This window comes from Typopeltis vanoorti, chromosome 1, assembly GCF_054136105.1.
Source record: "Typopeltis vanoorti isolate ZY-2024b chromosome 1, IOZ_Tvanoo_1.0, whole genome shotgun sequence".
Lineage (NCBI taxonomy): Eukaryota > Metazoa > Arthropoda > Arachnida > Uropygi > Thelyphonidae > Typopeltis > Typopeltis vanoorti.
Window position 1 is genome coordinate 148,987,342 of NC_143549.1, and position 20,618 is coordinate 149,007,959.

Sequence of the window (20,618 nt, forward strand, 5' to 3'; positions counted from 1 at the left end):
ACTCTTTGAACTAGAGTTCCTTCTTTCACATGCTATTTAAGAAAGGTGTCTTGCAACAGCTCAATAAATTCACTTTCATTCTTATGAGTTTTTTCAGCAAGATTTAAGGTAACCAGTGGTGTATCACAAAGATCAGCGCTTGGTCCTACTGTTATTCAATCTGTGATTACTCATTTAGTGCACATAAAGTAATTTGGGGATGCATTTCATTATCCCAGCTAATGAACAGAAATGTCTGTAGCAATACCTACCATATATATTTTTCATCATATTAGCCTCTGCTTCATACCAGAGTGCCTCAAACTGTTCCATGGAACATCTGTTATATAGAACATTATCACTATATTACTGCTGTTATCTTTCATGAATTTCTATACTAACCGGATTCAAATCAATATCACAATTAGTAATACTCTCTCTCTCTCCTCCTCCTCTTCTATTTCCTAAAAATATTATATCCTTTATGCTTGATTCCAGCTTTTAGGTTTCACTTATGCCAACAACCTTATGTCAAGTATTCAAGTTAACAAACTCAACCCTTGTCTTAGTATCTCCCATAATACAAAGCACATCTCCTTGCGGACATGTATAATGCTATGCATTAAGGGAAGAGCCACTACCCAGACTGGTTTCGAGCTTTATTGAGGTCTCAACAGTGGGAGCCAGACCTAGAGGTGGTGATACTAAGGTGGAAGTAATGGAGAAGTCATATTTATTGTACCTGTACGAGTTGCTAAAAGGTGTCTCACCTTATTATTAAATTACTCTGGATTAGAGAAAAGATTGTTGGAAGTTTTTTCCCACTTGGTTAGACTATAATAATTTAGTTTAATCCTCTATTCAAGTGTAAGCAAACAAAGTTTGCACCTGAAATATCTTCAGGATTGAGGCAACTCGTGGTAAAGGTGGACTAAGGGAGATACTGAGACACGTGATGAGAGCTTAGTCCACCTTTACCACGAGTTGCCTCAGTCCTGAAGATAATTCAGGTGCAAACTTTGTTTGTTTACACTTGGATAAAGGATTAAACTAAATTATTATAGTCTAACCAAGTGGAAAAAAACTTCCAACATCTTTTCTCTAATCCACAGTAATTTAATAATAAGGTGAGACAACTTTTGGCAATTCATATAGGTAAATATGACTTCTCCATTACTTCCACCTTAGTATCACCATCTCTAGGTCTGGCTCCCACTGATGAGACCTCAATAAAGGTCGAAACCGGTCTGGGTAGTGGCCCTTCCCTTAATGCACAGCATTATACATGTCTGCAAGGAGATATGCTTTGCATTATGGGAGATACTAAGACAAGTGATGAGAGCTTAGTCCACCTTTACCACGAGTTGACTCAGTCCTGAAGATACTTCAGGCGCAAACTTTATTTGCTTACACTTGGATAAAGGATTAAACTAAATTATTAAATTCAACCCCTTTATTTCTGATGCTCCTAGCATTTGTGTATAGATGTAAGTTACCTCTGTTTTTTTTTGCATTACATCTGCAGTCTGTTTGACCAGCTGGACAACTTACCTGTTTCTGCTTCCCCTACTACAATGTCTAAACCCAAAACATAGATTCACTCCCATGCTCACTTACATTCATAGCATTATCATGTTTCTATTTTAGCAAACTTAAACACACATTCTGTTCCACCCATGACAATCTAGTTTTCCAAATTCTCTGCATTAGATCTCACTCCAATAAATATTTTGCTAAGCTCCTGATGCTAAATCCATTCAAGTGCAAGCCATCCCTCTTATACGAGTCTTTTCTGTTATCAAACCCACTCCACACATCCAAAAACTCGCACCCATTTCTTCTACACACCACACACTATGCATCACATCATTTGTTATCATAGTCCTCCTGTTCAACTCAACACTATCATATCTCACCAGCAGACTACAAATTTTCACTCTCTGACTTACAATCAAGTGGGAGAAAGGTGAGCATGAGGTGGTAATCAACTTAGTATATTAGGTAGTGTGACTGGAGATATGAAGGATGGTGGCATATGCATCAATGAATCTTTAGTGAGGGTAAGCTGCTTGGAAAGAGAGATACTGAGAGCAGAAGGTATCAAAAATGAGTTAACTTATGTGAAAAAAGGGAAATCAGAAGTTTTTCAAAAGGCAAACAGAGAAAGTTATGGGAGTGAGAGAAGAAGAGAATGCAATAACCAGGAAAAGAGAAACAGAGAATGAAAGAAAGTCAATAGAGTATGTAAGCAAAGGATAGAGAGATAAGGAGGCGGATAAATGAGGGAAGTGTGTGTTTGGGAGGGGAGGAGAGAAGGATGCAGGTGAGCAAGGAATGAATTGATCTGTTAGGTGATTCAGTGTGCAAAATAGAAGACTGGAGGACTGCATGTCTGGAGGAACAAGAGAGTATGACTATGGCAATAAAGCAAAGTGAGAATGTGGATAAGATAACAGTGATGGTTGGTATGGATGATCTGAAGGTTAAGTCTGGTTGAGGCTTATATATTGGCTATTCATAATTACAATAAATTTAGTTAACATTTCTAATATTTCAGCTAAGTCAAATTGCCATCATCAGGGAACACAGTATAATATATCTATATATCAGTTTCATGCAACCAAATTTGTTAAGGTTTAAATAGCTTCTTAAGGCCAATGTAGATTCAAGAAACAGGCTCTTGTGTTTATATTTTCTTTGCATAACATAGGATACACTGTAGTATGCAAAGCATGGTCAGCAAGTCCAGAGTGGCTGTAGTGGTGGAAACAGATACAATCTCTATTTTCAGTGATTCTGATGTTGGTAATCCTGTCTAATAAGATAAGCCAGAAAAGGGGTAACTTTATCCCAATCTAATACTGGTTTCATTATGCTAAAAAAAGAAGCTAGAAAAACTTCATCACAGCCAAGAACAAGTAGTTTCATATGTCATTACCTAAAAAAGACATAGGTTGAAATATTGTTTATGATGAATTTTATATACACCATTTTCTTACTGCTTCTGTCTAGTTAACAAATGAACTAGCCAGAAACAGCAAACTTTTTCCCTAATAATAGTTAATTTTCTTTTCCCAAAGATGTACCATCGAGAAAAAAAATTTAAAAACAATTATGAATAATATATTCACATTTATACAGAATTTTGGTGTGAAAAGTGTGAATTAAATAACTTTTAATTTAAAAATTAGATAAAATGATAATATAAAAAGGTTTTACATACTGTCCAGTCCATTTTCTTCGGCAATCATGCGAATCTCAGGAAGCCTGTGAAATTGGTTCAATAATCTTAGTAAATCATCTGTAAAGAAATATGATTGCCATTAATAATTAACATTTCAAATGATTAATAATTGATAAATATTAAAAAAAAATACTATAAAAGTGTGTGTATATTCACACACATATATATCCCCCACCTACATGTAATGCCCACTGACAAAGGTTGTAAACCTATAGTACGTTACTACCATGAATGGGCTAAGGATTTTTTCTGTTTATTAATTCATTTATTTTTTGTATTTTGTTTATTTTTACATAATCTGAAAACCATACTAACAAGGAACTTTTTCAAGCCATTTAAGGTCTCCAGTAAGTGGAGCTGCAGACTCACCCTGTGTGATCAAATTCATCTCCTACCTAAAAAAAATTACAAACTTCCATGCCAACAGTGTGATTTGAATTCTATAGCCCAGTGTTTCTCAACCTGTGGTCCGTGACAATGGGACAGGTGGTCCGCAGGAAGACAAATTAATTAAATAAATAAATATTTTTAATTATCCAAACAAAACAAATTAAAATTGAATAAGTAAAAATTATTGAAATCAAATGGAGACAAAAAACCCAACAAATAGCATCAGAATGATCAAAGGCGGATGTAATAAAACTATATTGTTGTTCGCTTCACCCCTCTTTTATTATTCATCATTCTGCCGCTGAATGACGAATAATAAAAGAGGGGTGAAGTGAGCAACAATATAGTTTGTTGCTTCCACCTTCCCTTGCTGTTTTGTCAGATTTGAAGTGAACATGTGTTATCCACATTTCACCCAATTGCTTGTTGTTTATTGATTTTTATTATTCAAGGTTTTCCTCCTTCAACTAAGGCTCAGTATTTCTTCAGAAGTGCTAAGTGATACTTGGACAAAGTGTGTCGTGAGTTAATTCAGTATTTATATATTTTTCAGAAACGTTTTTTAATAATGGAAAAGTGGCTTAGAACTAGGACTTTGAAAAGAAGAGCAAATGAAACAGGTGATGCTAACCCTAATTGTGATACAGGTGTTGTAACGGCGAGTAAATCTGATACTATTAAAACAGAAGAAACAAGCAGTTCAAAGAAAAAATACAGTAGGGAATATAACAGTTCATATTTCGCATTCAGGTTTATTGGTGTGGAGATAAAAGTGAACAGAAACCTCAACGTGTTTTGTATTATGAAGTGTTATCAAACGAGTGCATGAAACCTGCGAAACTCCAACGACATTTAGAAACTAAACACTGTGATGTAAAAAATAAGCCAATTGAATTTTTCCAGCGACACTTGGGGATATTAAATCATGGGAAAGATATAGTTTAGTACTCTGCGATGAAATGGGCAGTGAATAAATAAAACTTTTGCTTCATTCTGAAATTTGCTGGCTTTCCAGGGGCAAAGTACTAACAAGGTTATTTCAATTAAGACATGAAGTTTTATTATTTGTAAATGAACATAATTCTGATTTTGCATCATTCCTTGTTGATGAAGCATTATTATCAACACTATCCTATCTTTCAGACATTTTTTTAAAATTAAATGAAGTAAATCTCTCCCTTCAGGGAGAGATTTATTGAAATCTCGCCCTTCTTTAGCTATTCTTGATGCCTACGACAAAATAAAGGCATTCAAGAAAAAACTGGTTTTATGGATTAATTATGTAAAAGACAGACAATTTGCACCTTTTCCAACATTGGAATCCTTTTTAGTAGAAAATTATATTTTTGTTGATTCTGAGTTTCTGCAAAAAGTTTGTGACCAACTCAAAAATCTGAAACGGAATTTTGAAACACATTTTCCGAATAACTTTTATAAGAAATTTGGGTTCGCGATCCATTTCAGGCTTGCAGTCACGAGAAAGACATTTCGTTATCAAAAAAAGAACAGTTAATTGAGTTTTCAAGTGACAGTGGACTTAAAATGCAATTCTGTGGTTTGGCTCAATTTTGGATCTCGCCTTCAGTGAGAAGTGAATTTCCTGAGTTATCTGAAGAAGCATTGAAAATCGTCATGCAGTTTTCTACAACCTATCTTTGTGAGAAAGGATTTTCATCACTCCTTCAAATAAAAACAAAATATAGAAATCGTTTTTGTGTGTGTGTGTTGATCTTCAACTGAAGATGACCAATATTGAGCCAGATATCCAGCAACTCTGCAAGGGCTGAGAAGCTGAACCATCTCATTAAAAGTAAGTAATAACATAATTATATCATATTATTTATTCATTTAATAAAAATTAAAACTTTGTTCAATGATAATACACTTTTAATCGTTTACTTTCAAATTAATTAATTACGTTTCCATATGTATTCAAAACATGCTTTTAGATTTATTATGTTATAATAAATGCAAACACTTCTTAACTGCCTCCCATGCACTATCAACTTCTAGTCCTTGCAGTTGCACATGCCATGGCACTGAACCAATCAAACTCTTAAGCTTGTCATACTTTCCAGCCCGATAATTCCACATATACCCTGTCTTAATTGAAAATTCCACACCTTTAGCCACCTCCCAAGTCAAGACCCTATGATCACTCTCATCAATTGGTGGCAATGTGGTCATATTTGTTACAGCCAAATCCTCAGATGTAATTACTAGGTCAAGCACTCTCTGACCCTCTAGTATTTTCCATTACATGCTGTCACAGATAGTTATCCCTTAATAACCCTTAATTAGAGGATCTGGGTCGAGGCTAGCTAGTGAAAGGACGTATACTGTCGGAGAGCTCCTGAAAGATTTGTGATTTTTGTTGATTTATTAATATTTTGTTAGATTTAATTGTGTAATTTTAGTATATTATTGTAGTTTTATTAGTGTGGTTAGTGCACTAAAGTGTTTTATAACATAATCTACATCAGGAAGTCGCCGCTAGAGGGATTCGTAGTGTGTAGTGTTCATGAAAGCTCCTGATAAGATAAGCATTATTTTCAGTTATCATTGATAAATTTACTTTAATATTGTGTAGTTTTGCTTGCCTTGCGTATCTTAGTGCATCTGTTTGTGCGTTTTTGGTGTTTATAATTTATAATTTGAAAAAATACATTACTAGTAAGTATGGCTCCAGTACGAAGGAAAATGGCGGCCAGTAATGATGGTTCGCCATCTTCTTTCAAGAACGGTAATGTAAAGGAGATGATTCAGTGTACTATCTGCGAAATGTACGCTTTGCGGAGTACAGTCAGAGTGTGGTTAGATGATAATAAAGGAGTAAATGTGTGTAGAAAATGTAGGGAGAATGAGGAATTGAAGTGTATTTTGGATCGTGAGTGTGATATTTTTGTCAAACTTCAGAATGAAGAAAATAGGGATATGACAAGGAACGGCAAGGTTGTACCAGAGAATTGTGAGAGTGTGAATGTAGAAAGTGTGAATAATAGTATTAATGGTTTTACAGAGAATAAAAAAGATGAGATAGATGCAATGAGTGAGATTGCGATGTTGAATGGTGCGATACAAAGGGCAAAACAGCAGCTAGAGCATATGAGCAAAAGTCGACTGAACGAACCAGCCAATAATAACATGAACATGAACACATGAACAAAATGAAGGATAGAGTGCTGTATGGAGACTCATTAGTATGAGGTGTGTTAGTAGAGGATTTGACAAAATCATACCAACCTGGTGAGACCATAAAGGATGTAAGTGAGTCTATTAGAGAGAAAAAGGAAAGGGTGAAAGAAATGATTGTTGTGGCAGGTACAAATGATTTGAAAGGAGATAAAATGGAAATGATAGAAGATATGAATGAATTGTTTGAGGTAGCAAAAGAAAAGAGTGAGAGAGAGTTAGAATGATTAGTCTTTTGCCACGGTATGACAGTGAAATGTTTAAAAGGAGGGCCATAATTGCGAATGACTTTATGCATGGGTTATATATGACGAGTGGTGTGGAATTTGTGGATGTGTGGAGTGAGTTTGTGGATGTGTAGTGGATGTGCAAATTCAGGGAAACTAGATTTGTTAAGGGGGGGGGGAGTAGATATACAGTCCTTATGGAGGCAGTTGAATGTAAGAATGAATATAATATGCCCGAGCGAATAAGGACAACAAATCAGAGTGGGATAGTTAATATAAGGCATCAAGGTAGGGTTGGGGCTAATGGGAGTCTTAAATTCATGTACACTAATGCTAGGAGTATTAGGAACAAGAAGGAAGAGTTTTTGGCCATGGCTGGCACTTCCAGACCACAGGTTATTGGTATTAGTGAATCATGGCTGACTGTAGATGATATAGCTAGTGGGATTGAATGTGATGGGTATAGTGTGTTCAGGAATGACAGGGAGAATAAAATGGGGGAGGAGTATTGTTGATGATAGCTGATGAGCTCCAGCCAAGGAGAATAGAAGTTGAATTGCAGGATAGAGAAAAGAGCACATTTGAGGCCATTTGGTGTGAGATTGTGGCTAGCAGAACTAAATATACAATTGGGTGCTGCTATAGACTAGGTGATGGAAAAGATGGTGGTGACAGTATGCACAAGCAAATAGAAGAAATGAGTGGAAGGAGGGTAATTATTATGGGAGATTTCAACTATGGTTGCATTGATTGGAGTGAGGAGAGGACACACGGGAGGAAGGAATTTGGATTTTATGCGGTTGTAAATTAAGAAGTCAAGACTGCTGTTGTAAATGACCGACCGATTAGCATATCAGGAATCATTGTCAAGGTCTTAGAGAAATTAGTCAAGAAAAGAATACAGGATTGGATAGATGAAAATGGGATATTGTATGGGGGACAACATGGTTTTGTGAAGGGTAGATCATGCCTCAGTAACTTGCTCACGTTCTATAACACAGTGACGGCTGAACTGGATAGGGGTAATGGGTTTACAGTGATATTACTGGACCTTGCCAAGGCCTTTGACAGGATACAAAATGGAACCCAAATCAGTAAACTGGAGCAGATGGAGATAGATATAGGGTTGGTGAGATGGATAGGAAGGTGGTTGAAGGAGAGATACCAGAGAGTGGTTTATGCAGGAGTGGAGTCTAAAAGACGGCTTGTGACTAGTGGTGTGCCGCAGGGCTCTGTTCTTGGACCACTGCTTTTCAATTTGTTCATCAATGATATAGGAAAGGATTTGAGAGGAAATGTTCACCTGTTTGCTGATGATGCAAAGTTGGGTAGAGCAATTGTGAGTGCACAGGATGTCAAAATGTTACAGGATGATTTGGATAGTTTGGAGGACTGGGCTAGGAAAAATGGATGTCAATTTAATGTGGCAAAGTGTAAGGTTATGCACTTTGGGGTGAAAAGAATAGCAGCAGTATATCGCATTGGTGGAACCGTACTCCAGGAGATTGATGAGGCCAGGGATTTGGGTGTGTTGGTGGATAGGGAATTGAAGTTTAGGGGGTACATTGCAAAAGTGACTAAATCAGCTCATCAAATCACTTGGCTTCTGAAAAATACTTTAACATGCAGAGAAAAACAAGTTGTTGTTCCTCTGTATCGAGCCTTGATAAGACCCCATCTGGACTACTGTGCCCAGTTATGGACACCAGGGTTTCTTTGTGATGGGGAGGAAGTGGAGAGGATCCAGAGACGAGTGACCAAGATGATAGACGGTCTGTGGAATGAACCTTATGAGAATAGGTTGAAGATTTGTGGGTTGCAGAGATTGGATGATAGAAGAAGGAGGGGTGATATGATTGAGACATTCAAATTACTGAAGGGTTTCTATAAGATTGATCCAGAAGATATTTTTGAAAATATGACTGGTGGTGGGAGGACTAGGGGCCATGCATGGAAGCTGGGCAAGAACGTGGTTGACAAGGGTGTTAGAGCTAGGTTTTTTACTTGGAGAGTGGTGAATGAGTGGAATAAGCTTCCAGCGTCTGTTGTGGGTGCTACGACCGTGAATGAGTTCAAGGCAAGGTATGATAGATACTGTGTCAATGTCGAATAGTTGTTCTTGTCATGATGCTAGGGCCTCCTACCTACTCACTCTAATCAGTGAGTAGGTAGACCTAGTTAATATCAAGTTTGTAGCGAACAGAACTTACAACCCTTCTATGAGTATTGCCGAGAGGTAGTCTCATCAGTGAGTAGGTAGTCTACCTACTCACTGATGAGACCTCAATAAAGGTTGAAACCGGTCTGGGTAGTGACCTTCTCTCATAACGTAGAACAGAAATACAGCTCCTAGGAGCTAAGTTCACATTATGGGTAAATATCAAGAATAGTGATCGGAGCTTGCTCCACCTTAGACATGAGTTGCCTCAGCTTGCACTACCTTTAGGTTCAGTTGCTGCAATATCCAGGTATTTGCTTACGTTTGGAATCGCCGAACTTTATATAGTTTCTACTATATTCGGCATGAAACTCTTTGAGTTTCTTATTCAGCTAAGAAACGATATGGGATGTAATATCCCTTAAACAAGTCATATGTTGCTGAATTGAAGCCTTTGGCTCTTCATATATCTAATATTATGATACACTATTTTCATTAAAACTTAAGTGAATTTATAGAATCTGCTACCAGTGTTTGCTATGTCATTTTTAATGAGTGAAACAAAAAGTATTATTAGCACATTATTCCAGAAGTTGACAGTAATTTTGTAACATGCAAAATTACTACAAGCAGGTGTGCGTGTGAATGAGAGAGAGAATGCAACAATAGCAAAAAAGCATGCAGGGCAAAGAACAGAAAAACATGAGATAAGCTCAAAGCAAAAATGGAAACTGAAAATATAAGCAAACTATTAAAAAAGATGAATAAAGAAGTTGGCTATTATTAACAGGATCTCATGAGACACTGGGGGGAGGGGAGATCTTAAACAACAAAAAGTCTACCTTACCCTTAACTCATTCACTACCTGCACTCTCAGCATGCTCTCAAGCAATGCATCCCATGTTATAACCATTCTCCATTTGAAAAAAGAACTTGTTCTCTTACCACCAATTTGCATGGGGATGGTCTTTATATTAGCACATAAAAACTTTCCAGTGTCCATCAGATAATATACCTCTCAACATCTTAAATATCTTAATCATATAACCACCTTTGTTTTCTCTGGCTCCAGAGAAAATATATAACCAATATTCTAGTTCTGATATAATTTTTGTTATCCACCTTTGTAACTCTGCTCTGTACTCAGATATGATCATCATAAGACCCCCATGGAGTCAAAGACTCATCTAGGAGATCCCCTTGTCATACACACAGCTCATCATATCTTGCCTTAAACACACACACACACACACACACACACACACACACACACACACACACACACACACACACACACAAATTCTCTACAGACACCACACTCTTAGACAATGCATTCCAATCATTCACACACTCCATGCAAAAAATCTGCTTCTCACACTTGCTCACATCCTCCTTATACAGCTTCCAGGGATAACCTCTTGTTCTCCTGCAATCTCCTACCACTTTATGAAAAACCTCTTCAACGTTAATCCTATAGCAACTCCTTACCAACTTGTGTCTATCATACACTCCCCCCCCCCTTCTCCTATCCACTAGACTCTGTAAATTGCATCTTAACATTCCCAGAGACAAACTACCTTAGTCAATTGCCTCTGGACCCTTTCCAACATCTCTTAGTCCTTTTGAAAACTAGATGACCAAATCTGTGCACATAATTCATATGTGACCTAATCAGTGCCTTATACAATGGAACAAGAATCTCCTTACTTCCACAAGTCAGTGTCCTCTGTATCATCACCAGAATTTGTTACGTTGTCCTCACAATTTCGTCAATGTGTCCTCTAAACTTCAGATCCTTATCCACCGTCACCCAAGATTATTTCCTCCACCTCAAACAATATATCCCCACCAAGTGTAAATTCTATATCCCATCTTTATTTTCCAAGTTTTAAAACCTTTCATTTCACAACACTGAACTGGCATCCCAACTCCCATGCCCATTTACTCAATCTATTCAAGTCTTCTTGTTAGGCCACAACATCTGCTCTACTCCTCATACTTCATCCCAACTTTGCATCATCTACAAACAACTGAATATCCCAATCCAAATCTTCACCAATATCATTAACATACAGGTTAAACAGCACTAAAACAGATCCCTTAGGCAAAACCACTAGCAACTTTCTTCTTCTGGGATATTGCTCCCCCCATACACAAACTGCTGATACCTATCAGATAGCCAATCTCCAATCTAATGCACTAGTCTAATATCCAACTCCATCTATTCTCATTTAACTATCAACTTAGCATGCAGTAACCTATCAAAAGCCTTTGCAAAATCTAAGTATACTACTGTGTATCTCCTTTGTCCAATGAAGCAGTTACCTTATTGTAATAAGTAAGTAGTGTAATAAGTAACATTATTAACCTTATTGTAATAAGTAACAATCTTGCCTTCCTTCTACTCCTTTTGAACTTGACCCAATGTAAGACTCATATTAAACAAAGATGTCAAGGCAGATGTCAACTTCCTGGCACATTCCTTCAAAATATGTGGTGATATATCATCAAGTTTGCTAAATTCCCCATATACCTCTTACTCAATCACAGTCAGTCTCTTCCTCATCATCAACTGCTCTCAAACTCTCCATGATGTCATATTCACAAGGATGAAAGACCTTTATGAACTGCTCATTAAATATCTCAACTATATCCTCTGCAGCAGTTGTTCTGATACCATTTTCTCCAATCAACATCATCTTTCCATAATCATTCCTTTTTTTTTTTTTTTGTTGGCTATATATCAAAAGAACTCCTTAGGATTCTTTTTGGCTTCATTAGCTAAATGCTGCTCATACTACACTTTTACTACCCTTACCAAGTCCCCCTCCATGCCTGTTCTCTACAATCCTAATGGAATTTATTATTACCACTCATCTTATGTTGCCTCCATAATGCCCTTTTCCTCTGTATTGCATGTTAATCTATTCACCCATCCATTTCACACCTACATTATCTAATCTTCTGACTTTTGGAATATATTTAGACATTGCTTCTACTAGAAAGTTCTTGAATATCACCCAAGCAGCACTGATCTTTTTTCCACTCAACTCCTCACTCCACACTATACTTGCAAGATGTCACCCGAGCTTCTCATAATCACCAGCCATGTAGTTCCACATATACCTTTTCCTTACAGAAGTCCTCACACTGCTGGCAACCACCCAGGTAATCATTTCACAGTCGCTCTCATCAACTGGAGAGAAATTTGACACCTCATTTGTAAGAATGTCCTCTGATGAGATGATCAAATCCAAGACCCTCAAATCCTCGTGTGTCCTTTGTTATATGCCGCCTGAGGGTAGTTGTCCATCAAAATTTCAAGAATCATTTTCTTTACTTCTGATTGCCATCTCCTCATCCTAGTCTATGTTGCCCTAATTAAAATCACTCATAATGAGTACCCTTTTTTTATTTGCTTGGCAAATTTGATGATACGTTCATGGTCACTACCGACCACATTGCCAGGTCTATAGCAATATCCAATGAAGTATTTTATTTTATTTACCCTTATCTCACACCATACTGCTTCAAAACTGCTGCCACCATCTCTACCTAGTATGGACATAATTCTTTTTCTATCATCAATAGCACTCCACTTCCCTTTTCACTCTATCTTCATGAAATTCCTCATACCTTTCCATCTCTATTCCTGTCAGGATGTTATCCTCATCCAACCATGTCTCACTTATTCCAACAATTTTTGGTTGAACCAATTCAATGCAACCATTTCATTTGCCTTGTTTCTTACATTTCTAGAGTTTGTATACAAACATAGCAGCCCATTCCTGGATCAACAAATTTCACTGATACCACTTATTAGATGTGACTTCTCCACATTTAAGCCATTTCTTTTTCTCCTTATTCATCTAAGAACCCCCTTCAAATACAACTGTTTTCCCTTGATCCCAGGTCATCTCATTCTCTTCTTGTTCAAACATGCATTCACATCCTCTTGGTCTGATCAGACCACACTATCTACTATCATTCCAACAGCCCTTGACTGCTCCACTTCTTGTAGGTGAGTTTCACCAGGAGCATATGTAGCCACCCATCTGTAGATACTAGAATTCAAACCTTATACTCAGCTGCATCTCATCTTATTCATCTGTTTCACCTTTCTGAATAATCAACATCAGCACTATTACCAATAACCCACCCCATCCACACCTGATTCACATCTGCAAATAAATGAATATAATCCAAAACATTAATGTTGGCCAAAACTGGAATTAGTGAGGCTTAGTGGACACATGATGATAGAGTAGCAGGGACAGAATATAAGAGGTTGTTGTACTTTCAGAGGAAAGAGAGAACAGGACCGAGGAAGTGCTAATGACAGTAAAGAAATGAATACAACTAAGACAGCAGTTCAACAAAAAGGATAGGAAGTGCATTTAATGACAATGTATCTCCAAAAGAAATCTCAAAGAATCTTTTACTATATGGTGAGTAAAAGGAAGAACAATTATGGTAGAATAACTTCAACAAATGCTGACGGCAGAGGTAAAACTAATGCAAGAAAAAATAAGCAAAATATACAGATGGTTGCTGCTATAGGCTGGAGGGAAGTGAGGAGCAAACAAAATTGAAGAGGACATGCATTAGCAAATTAACAATTGAACATTAGGTTAGTTATTATGGAGGGAACAGGTGTAGAACAAAAAAAGGTAAAGGACACTCAGAGAAGGAAATGGAATTTATGCAACTACAAAGGATTAATTACCTAAAAGATCATGTGATGGAGAAAGCTGAGGAGAAAGTTGAGAGTGCACAATATGGTGATATAGCATCTTGATATCTCAACCTGATAGGTAGATAAGCATGGAATTTTGTGGAACTACACAAAGTAATGCTTATGAAAAACTTAGGAAATAGCTTGGAGAATACCATAGCATATATGCTGCAAGGGAAGGATGTTAGCAGTGATAGAGTTAAATAGATAAGTAGTATAATTAAGGAGGAGATACTAAAATGTTGTGGAGGAAATTAATGAAGCAAGCCAAAGGATATAGTCAAGAATCTTCCACAGTGTAGTGAGTAAAAGGAAGAACAATTACAGTAGATAACTTCAAAGAACACTTATGGTAGAGAGGTAAGAATTAAAAACTACTTTTGTTTGGTGTTGTAATACTGTTAAAATAAGTTATGAATAATGCCCAACACTTAAGCCTGTCAGCTAGATATACAAGTCACTGAGTGATCACTCTATGAAGGATTTATTATTTAGGTGACAAATGTAACAGAGACTGATGCAAGAACAGAGGTAGATAAATTAGAGGTGTTTAGGATATCATAAATTTTAATATGAACACAGCCATGGGAATTATAAAGTATAGAAAGAGAATTAAAATTATCTTTAAACAAGCTGTTTTAAGTCTAACTCTGGTAAGGTTCACAAGAGAATGAAAAAAAGACTGAAATAGTTTCATTAACAGGATGCTCTAAGACAGAGGTAGTAAATTATCATCATGCCTGTCAATGATTTAGGCCTAAAATAGCCTGTTCCAGCCTTAGAAGCCATCGTTGAATCTCTTAAGAGGGTTTTCTTTGGTTTTCTTTTTCGTCCTGGTTTTCTTTTTCCTAATGGTCTGTAATTTAGGGCTTATTTTAGTAATCTTTCTGTTTTCATTCTTTCAACGTATGGCATCCATTTATATATTTTAATTTTTTTCTATTACTGATCTTGCATTAGTAATTTTAAAACCAGTTCCCAAAGGTTGTACTTATGCTAAGGTGCATGAGGATCTAGCTCTGGGCCTAGAGCTAGATCCTCATGCACCTTGGGAAAACTGTAAGCATGGCTCTGCCAGTTCCCCCCCCACACACACACAAGGAACTGCAAGGCTATAGCAAATACCCTTGCAGTAAACAAATACCATTGTGGGCTAGAATCAAGAGTAAGAGTGAAGTAATATGTTGATATTATTTCTGAAAAGTATCAAAGTGTCTGAGAAATTAATTCATGCCATTCCAAAGAATCAAGCTAGATGGAATGAAAGACAAATGAGAGTAACAGATTCAATGTGTGAGCAGTTCAAATCTAAAAAAGGATATTGCTTAGCTGCTGCTTGAATTACTATAAGTTTAGCAAAACAAGGGAATCTGATGGTTGCCAGTTCTGTTGAATGATACCCACAGTACTATTGTAGAAGAAAGACTGTGGAAACTGATTGAAGAGTTAGTGAGAGAGAGAGAGAGAGAGAGGAAGGGGAATCATCAACTAACCTAAGTGTCCTCTTCTGAATAGCATTAATTTGGAGAGAGAGGTTTTAGGTACACCACCCTAAATATGAGAAAGTTCCAAGATTGGGAAGATTTGTGACTTGTACAGACAAAAAGTAATGTGTCAGGCAGGAAAGCTAGGAATCAGAGAAGACAAAATTATTAAACTGAGAATAACAAAGTTGCTTTTTTGCTTAAAAAAAAAAAAAGCAGCAGTATTTAAGGCTCTCACTGTAGACAATCTTGAAGCTTGAGCAATGCAAGGTTTGTTGCAAGAGTGAAATGAGTCTATCATCACCAAAAATGCAGATAGGATTTGTGTGTGTGTGTGTGTGTGTGTGTGTGTGTGAGAGAGAGAGAGGTGGGGGGGGGCATTAAGGCATATCAGAAAGAGCATGGGCAATGCTCAAAGAAACATCTGCATTAGTCAGAAAATCTGACTACTGCAGTGAATGACACCCAAAATAAAAATTGGAAATCAAATCACGAAGGAAGGAAGGAAGGAAGGAAGACCATAAGATGGCAATTAAATAGGATGCTCTTGATACCAAGCCCTATCAAATGCCTAGGAAATGCCAAAGGCAAACAGCATCATGCACTCTAGTGCATATCTAGAGTGGGTGATGATGGTGTGCTGTGGTTCTGAAGTAGTGAAATCCATATTTGATAGGGCTATTAATGAACTTCACTACTTTAAACAACACTGAGATGAGAACAGGTTGAAAGTTTGATGTAGACAAAGATCATCACCCCCCCCCACCTCAAATTAGTTTATACAGGCTTGCTTCCATGTTGTAGGATGGATGCCTAGTTAAGTATAATATAGTGAAAAGAGAATAAAGAAGTATTATTTCAAGAGCACAAATGACGGAATAATGATAATACTCAAGAGATGCACTACTGAACTAAGAACTGTTCTATATCATCCATACACTATATTATACTTATCTTGAACAACCTGAATAACATTATCCACAATGTTCAAGATTCTTCTGATGTCTCTTTCTGGTAGCAGGCCACAGGGGACATGCAATACAATGCCCCAGGTTGTGCATTTTGCTTTTGTCATCTCCAGAGGATTGAGAAGAATGATGCCAGGAGGCCAGCTCTGCCTTTAGATCATGTTGCAATACTACCATCTGCATGGAGAAGTGGGAGCAGATAGACAGATAGACAGTCGTGTCAAACAGCTTTTGCGAGGAACTAGAATGTACAACTGCTAATGGCAGAGGCCACAAGTTTTCTGCATTTAGCCCTTTCAGAGTAAGACTTAGCCATGTCCTTGATGGCAGCATTACCAAATATTGCCACTTATGATTATGCTGTTTTGTTCCCTTGAAGTGATATGATATACTTTTGGAAACTATCATTTGAATATTGCATGGGAATTTTTATCTGCATGGATATGAAGATCCTTATTATGAACACAATTTCTACAAAAAGATCACAACAAATGTCAGGATCTGGAGCAAGGAAATAGTAGCATGACCATGGAAAGGAGAATTTAAGTCTCAGAGATCTTCCCACATGATGTTATTATACCAAAGGAAATGAGGTTTTGGATGGCCGAAAGAAGAGTGTTCTAGTTGAGATGGATGGGATTGTTATCTTAATCCCAAAGAGTGATCGCCTAGCCTCTAGAGAGAATCATCATCATTATCATCAAATTCCTGACATGTACCCTCAAGGGTTGTACAGGATATGATAGTACTGCATGAAAAATTTACATCATTACTAACATCCCATCTACAGTTTTCCTCCAAATCAATCGGTTACTTGTCAAGACTCCAACATTAACTTTTTACTGTATCAATCCACATATCTCTTGGTCTTCCTCTGAGTCTTTTTCCTGCCAACCTGGCAGAGAACACTTCATTTGCTAATCTTTCCTCTCCCATTCTGTTTAAGTGATCATACCACTGAGATTAACTCTGCTAACACATTCCTAGATGCTAACAATGTCAAGTTCTTTCCTAATATCCTCGTTTTTAATATGATATTGCCATCGATGCCATCTGTTCACACCCCTAATCTTTCTCAGGACTCTCATACCTGCAGCATCTAGTCTTTGGTCAAGTGTTTTACTTCTAACTCAGCTCTCAGATCCATAAGTTAAAGCTGATTAAAGTCTTGTATACAGCTAATTTAGTGTTTTGACTAATTTCTCTCTTATTCCATATAAATTTATTCAGTTAAATAAATACCAGCTTTGTTGATTCTGTTATCTATTTCCATATTTAATTTACCATCTTCACTAAAAATCATGTCTAAGTAGCCGAAATGTTTCACTTGTTCTATAGGTTCTCCATTCGCAACGCAGTTGATATTTTCAATGATTCTGCCTATTTTCATTGTCTTTGTCTTGTTATTGCTACCCTTCATACCATATCTATTACAACAGTTATTCAATTTAGTCAGGGAATCTTGCAGACTTGAAGCAGATTTATGGGAATTTAGAAGTATATCATCATCTGCATAAAGCAAAAAGCTGATATTAACATCTCCAATTTTGTTATCAGGTTTAATACCACTTTCCTTCATAATGTGATCCATATACATACTGAATAACATATATCCTTGTCTGACACCAGATTTAACATTAAACCATCTTCCTGAATCTACTTACCTAAATCTACTCCTGTACTTTCTTCAATTCTAACTGCTGACTTACAACTCAAATAAAGACTAAGTATTACTTGATATAATGCCCCATTGACATCATATAACTGTAGCATTTTGAATAGCTTCTCTCTCGCTCTCTCGGCACCTTGCTATATGCCTTTCCCAGATCTACAAAACTTAAATACAGATCTTTATACTCCTATGATTTCTCAACTGTCTTAAAGTGAAAATCTGATCCTGACAGCCTCTATTTGGCCTGAAACCAGCTAGTTCTTCACCAAATTTCCCTTTCTCAACCGTTTCTCAAGTATACTTGTCTAAATCATACCAAGAACACTCAGTAAGGAAATACCTCTGTAATTCTCACATTCAGCTTTTTCCCCATTTTATATATGGGTACTATGAGAGCTCTATTCCAATCATTTAGAATTCGGGCCTTCTGAACTATGCAGTGCAGTCACTGAAAGACTTTTATACCTCCATACTTGAGCATTTCAGTTCGAATATCATCTACTCCAGCTGCCTTTTCACATATCAGGCTTTTGATGGCTTTTTCTACTTCAAATATGGATGTGCATTCTTGATTGCATATCTGTTGAGTCTTTTTTTTTTTAACCACTGTAATGGCACCGATTGTTTCGTTTAGCAATTTTTCGAAGTAATTACTCCACACATCAAGGATATCTTTTTTTCCCACCAGTTTGTCACTTTATCATCTCTAATTCCTTTTACAGCACTTTTTCCTCCATTTCTGAGCTTCTTCATCAACCTCCAGAATATCTTGCCACCTTTTTGATATTTATTTTCTATGTTCTTGCCAAAGTCTTCCCATGACTTTTGCTTAGCTAGTTTTACACAGTGTTTAGCTTTCTAAAGAGAACCAACCTGTTAAAAACAGCTGCAGGCCAGTCAGAATTTTATCAAATGCACTAATAAAAGGCAAATATATGGACGCTTAGGAAGCGCTCATATCTTTTAAGTAATGCAATCTAAGGCAACTTGGGAATTCTGAAGATTGTATTCTCATAAGCTCTCAGGCAGAACTTACGAAACTTGCATAGTTTCTACAAGTGCTTGTTTTCTGGTGGTAGGCAACGGAACGCAGTACCGGCACCTTTTTTCTCAAAGTTTTTAAAAATTTGCGATTTATTGACAGCAAAATGTATTATAAATATTCCGGTAGATGGTACTGTGTTCACGAATTGAATTTTCAGGTTTGATTACTCATAAGTTGGTACCCTGCTTTCCAGTTTCATAGGTTGGTACGCAACCGGAAACAGGAAGTTGTGTTCATTTCCGATTGCTTCCAATATCAGTTTATCAGTTCAATATTCACTCTGCAACAGACAGGTATTCACTTGAGTTTTGAATTAATCTAAGTTAAATCAGTGCAATCATTGTTGAAAATGAGTAAAATTGTTACATCCTGAATGAAGAAATTTATTAAAGAAACAATTCATTCAGGATTTAACAAGTCAGAAAAATCAGCTGAGAGAAAAAACTTGTACTCGAGAAGAAGAAATAAAGTACTAACTGTAAATAGAAATAGAATTACTTCCTTTTAGTAGAATTGTAATGCCATGTAAAGAACTTTGAGTATAAATTAGTATTATATGTAGTCCAAAGGTCATGGGCAGGCCCGAGGCACTGGCAATTTCGAAAAGCTACACACATTCGTTTGCCGGAAGAGGCTACTCAAGATCACGCAATGTACCGAAATTCCCACAGACGAAAGAATTGCGGGCGGGAAAAGATCACACACAAAAAAAGTAAAACGGTGCTATCACAGCTAGTAACAGGGTGCTAAAAAAGGGGGGGTTGAAGGGAGAATAAAAAGGGTTTGCACCCCTTTCTCAAGGCTTTTTTTAGCTTATTGGATGATGATTCGACTTCTCCCGTGGAACGGTAGTTCCTGATGGTGTTTCTTGGCGATTGTACGATATCAGACGATGCGCCTTTCCCTTCGATGTCTGAATTTCTTCCAGTATTAAAGCACGAGATGGCGGCATATGCAGTCTTTGCTCCTTCGCTAAAAGTTTGAACGGAATATTATCGTGGACGTGTCCTATGAAACCGGAAGTAGACATGATGATGGCCTGAAACAGATCAAGAATAGACGAGGAAAAACATCAGGTGCAGAGCATAGCTTAATCTGATGACCATAGTGACCAACCACGTGGATGCAGGCTTATGGAAGTATCGAGAGGTAATTCAAACAAAGAAGGACAGTTCAAACGGACCTGGAGATCCTGTCCCAAGAAAGGGTAAAGTACGGATTTTGTTGAATAATTACCCAGTCAGTAAAAGGGAGAGACCATTGTTGTGTAATAATCGAGTATGGACAGTATTTAAGAACTTTAAATGATTATTTAGCAGTGGCTAATGTCCATAAAACAAATCGTTTGGAATGATTATAGATGATTGTGACTAGTTTAATGTGCAAGACTAACATAGTAGGTAGAATATTGATTAGAAGTGTATAATGTGTATATTATGTATGTTTAATTTCTAACTTAAAGGAAGGATTTATTGTTCATGCATTAGAGTATTAATTGGTTTGATACAGTTTGATTTAGCTTGT

General features: G+C 36.9%; 1 protein-coding gene across 2 annotated transcripts in view; it reads right to left on the bottom strand.

Annotated features, from left to right (window-relative positions):
• The window catches only part of Suv3 (Suv3 RNA helicase), a 222,567-nt gene that overhangs the window by 186,550 nt on the left and 15,399 nt on the right, over nt 1–20,618 (bottom strand). For both annotated transcript variants that reach the window (XM_090394567.1, XM_090394561.1), the window contains exon 2: nt 3,203–3,280. In XM_090394567.1, the coding sequence (XP_090250693.1) occupies nt 3,203–3,280 (78 nt within the window). The remainder of the gene's footprint in view (nt 1–3,202; nt 3,281–20,618) is intronic.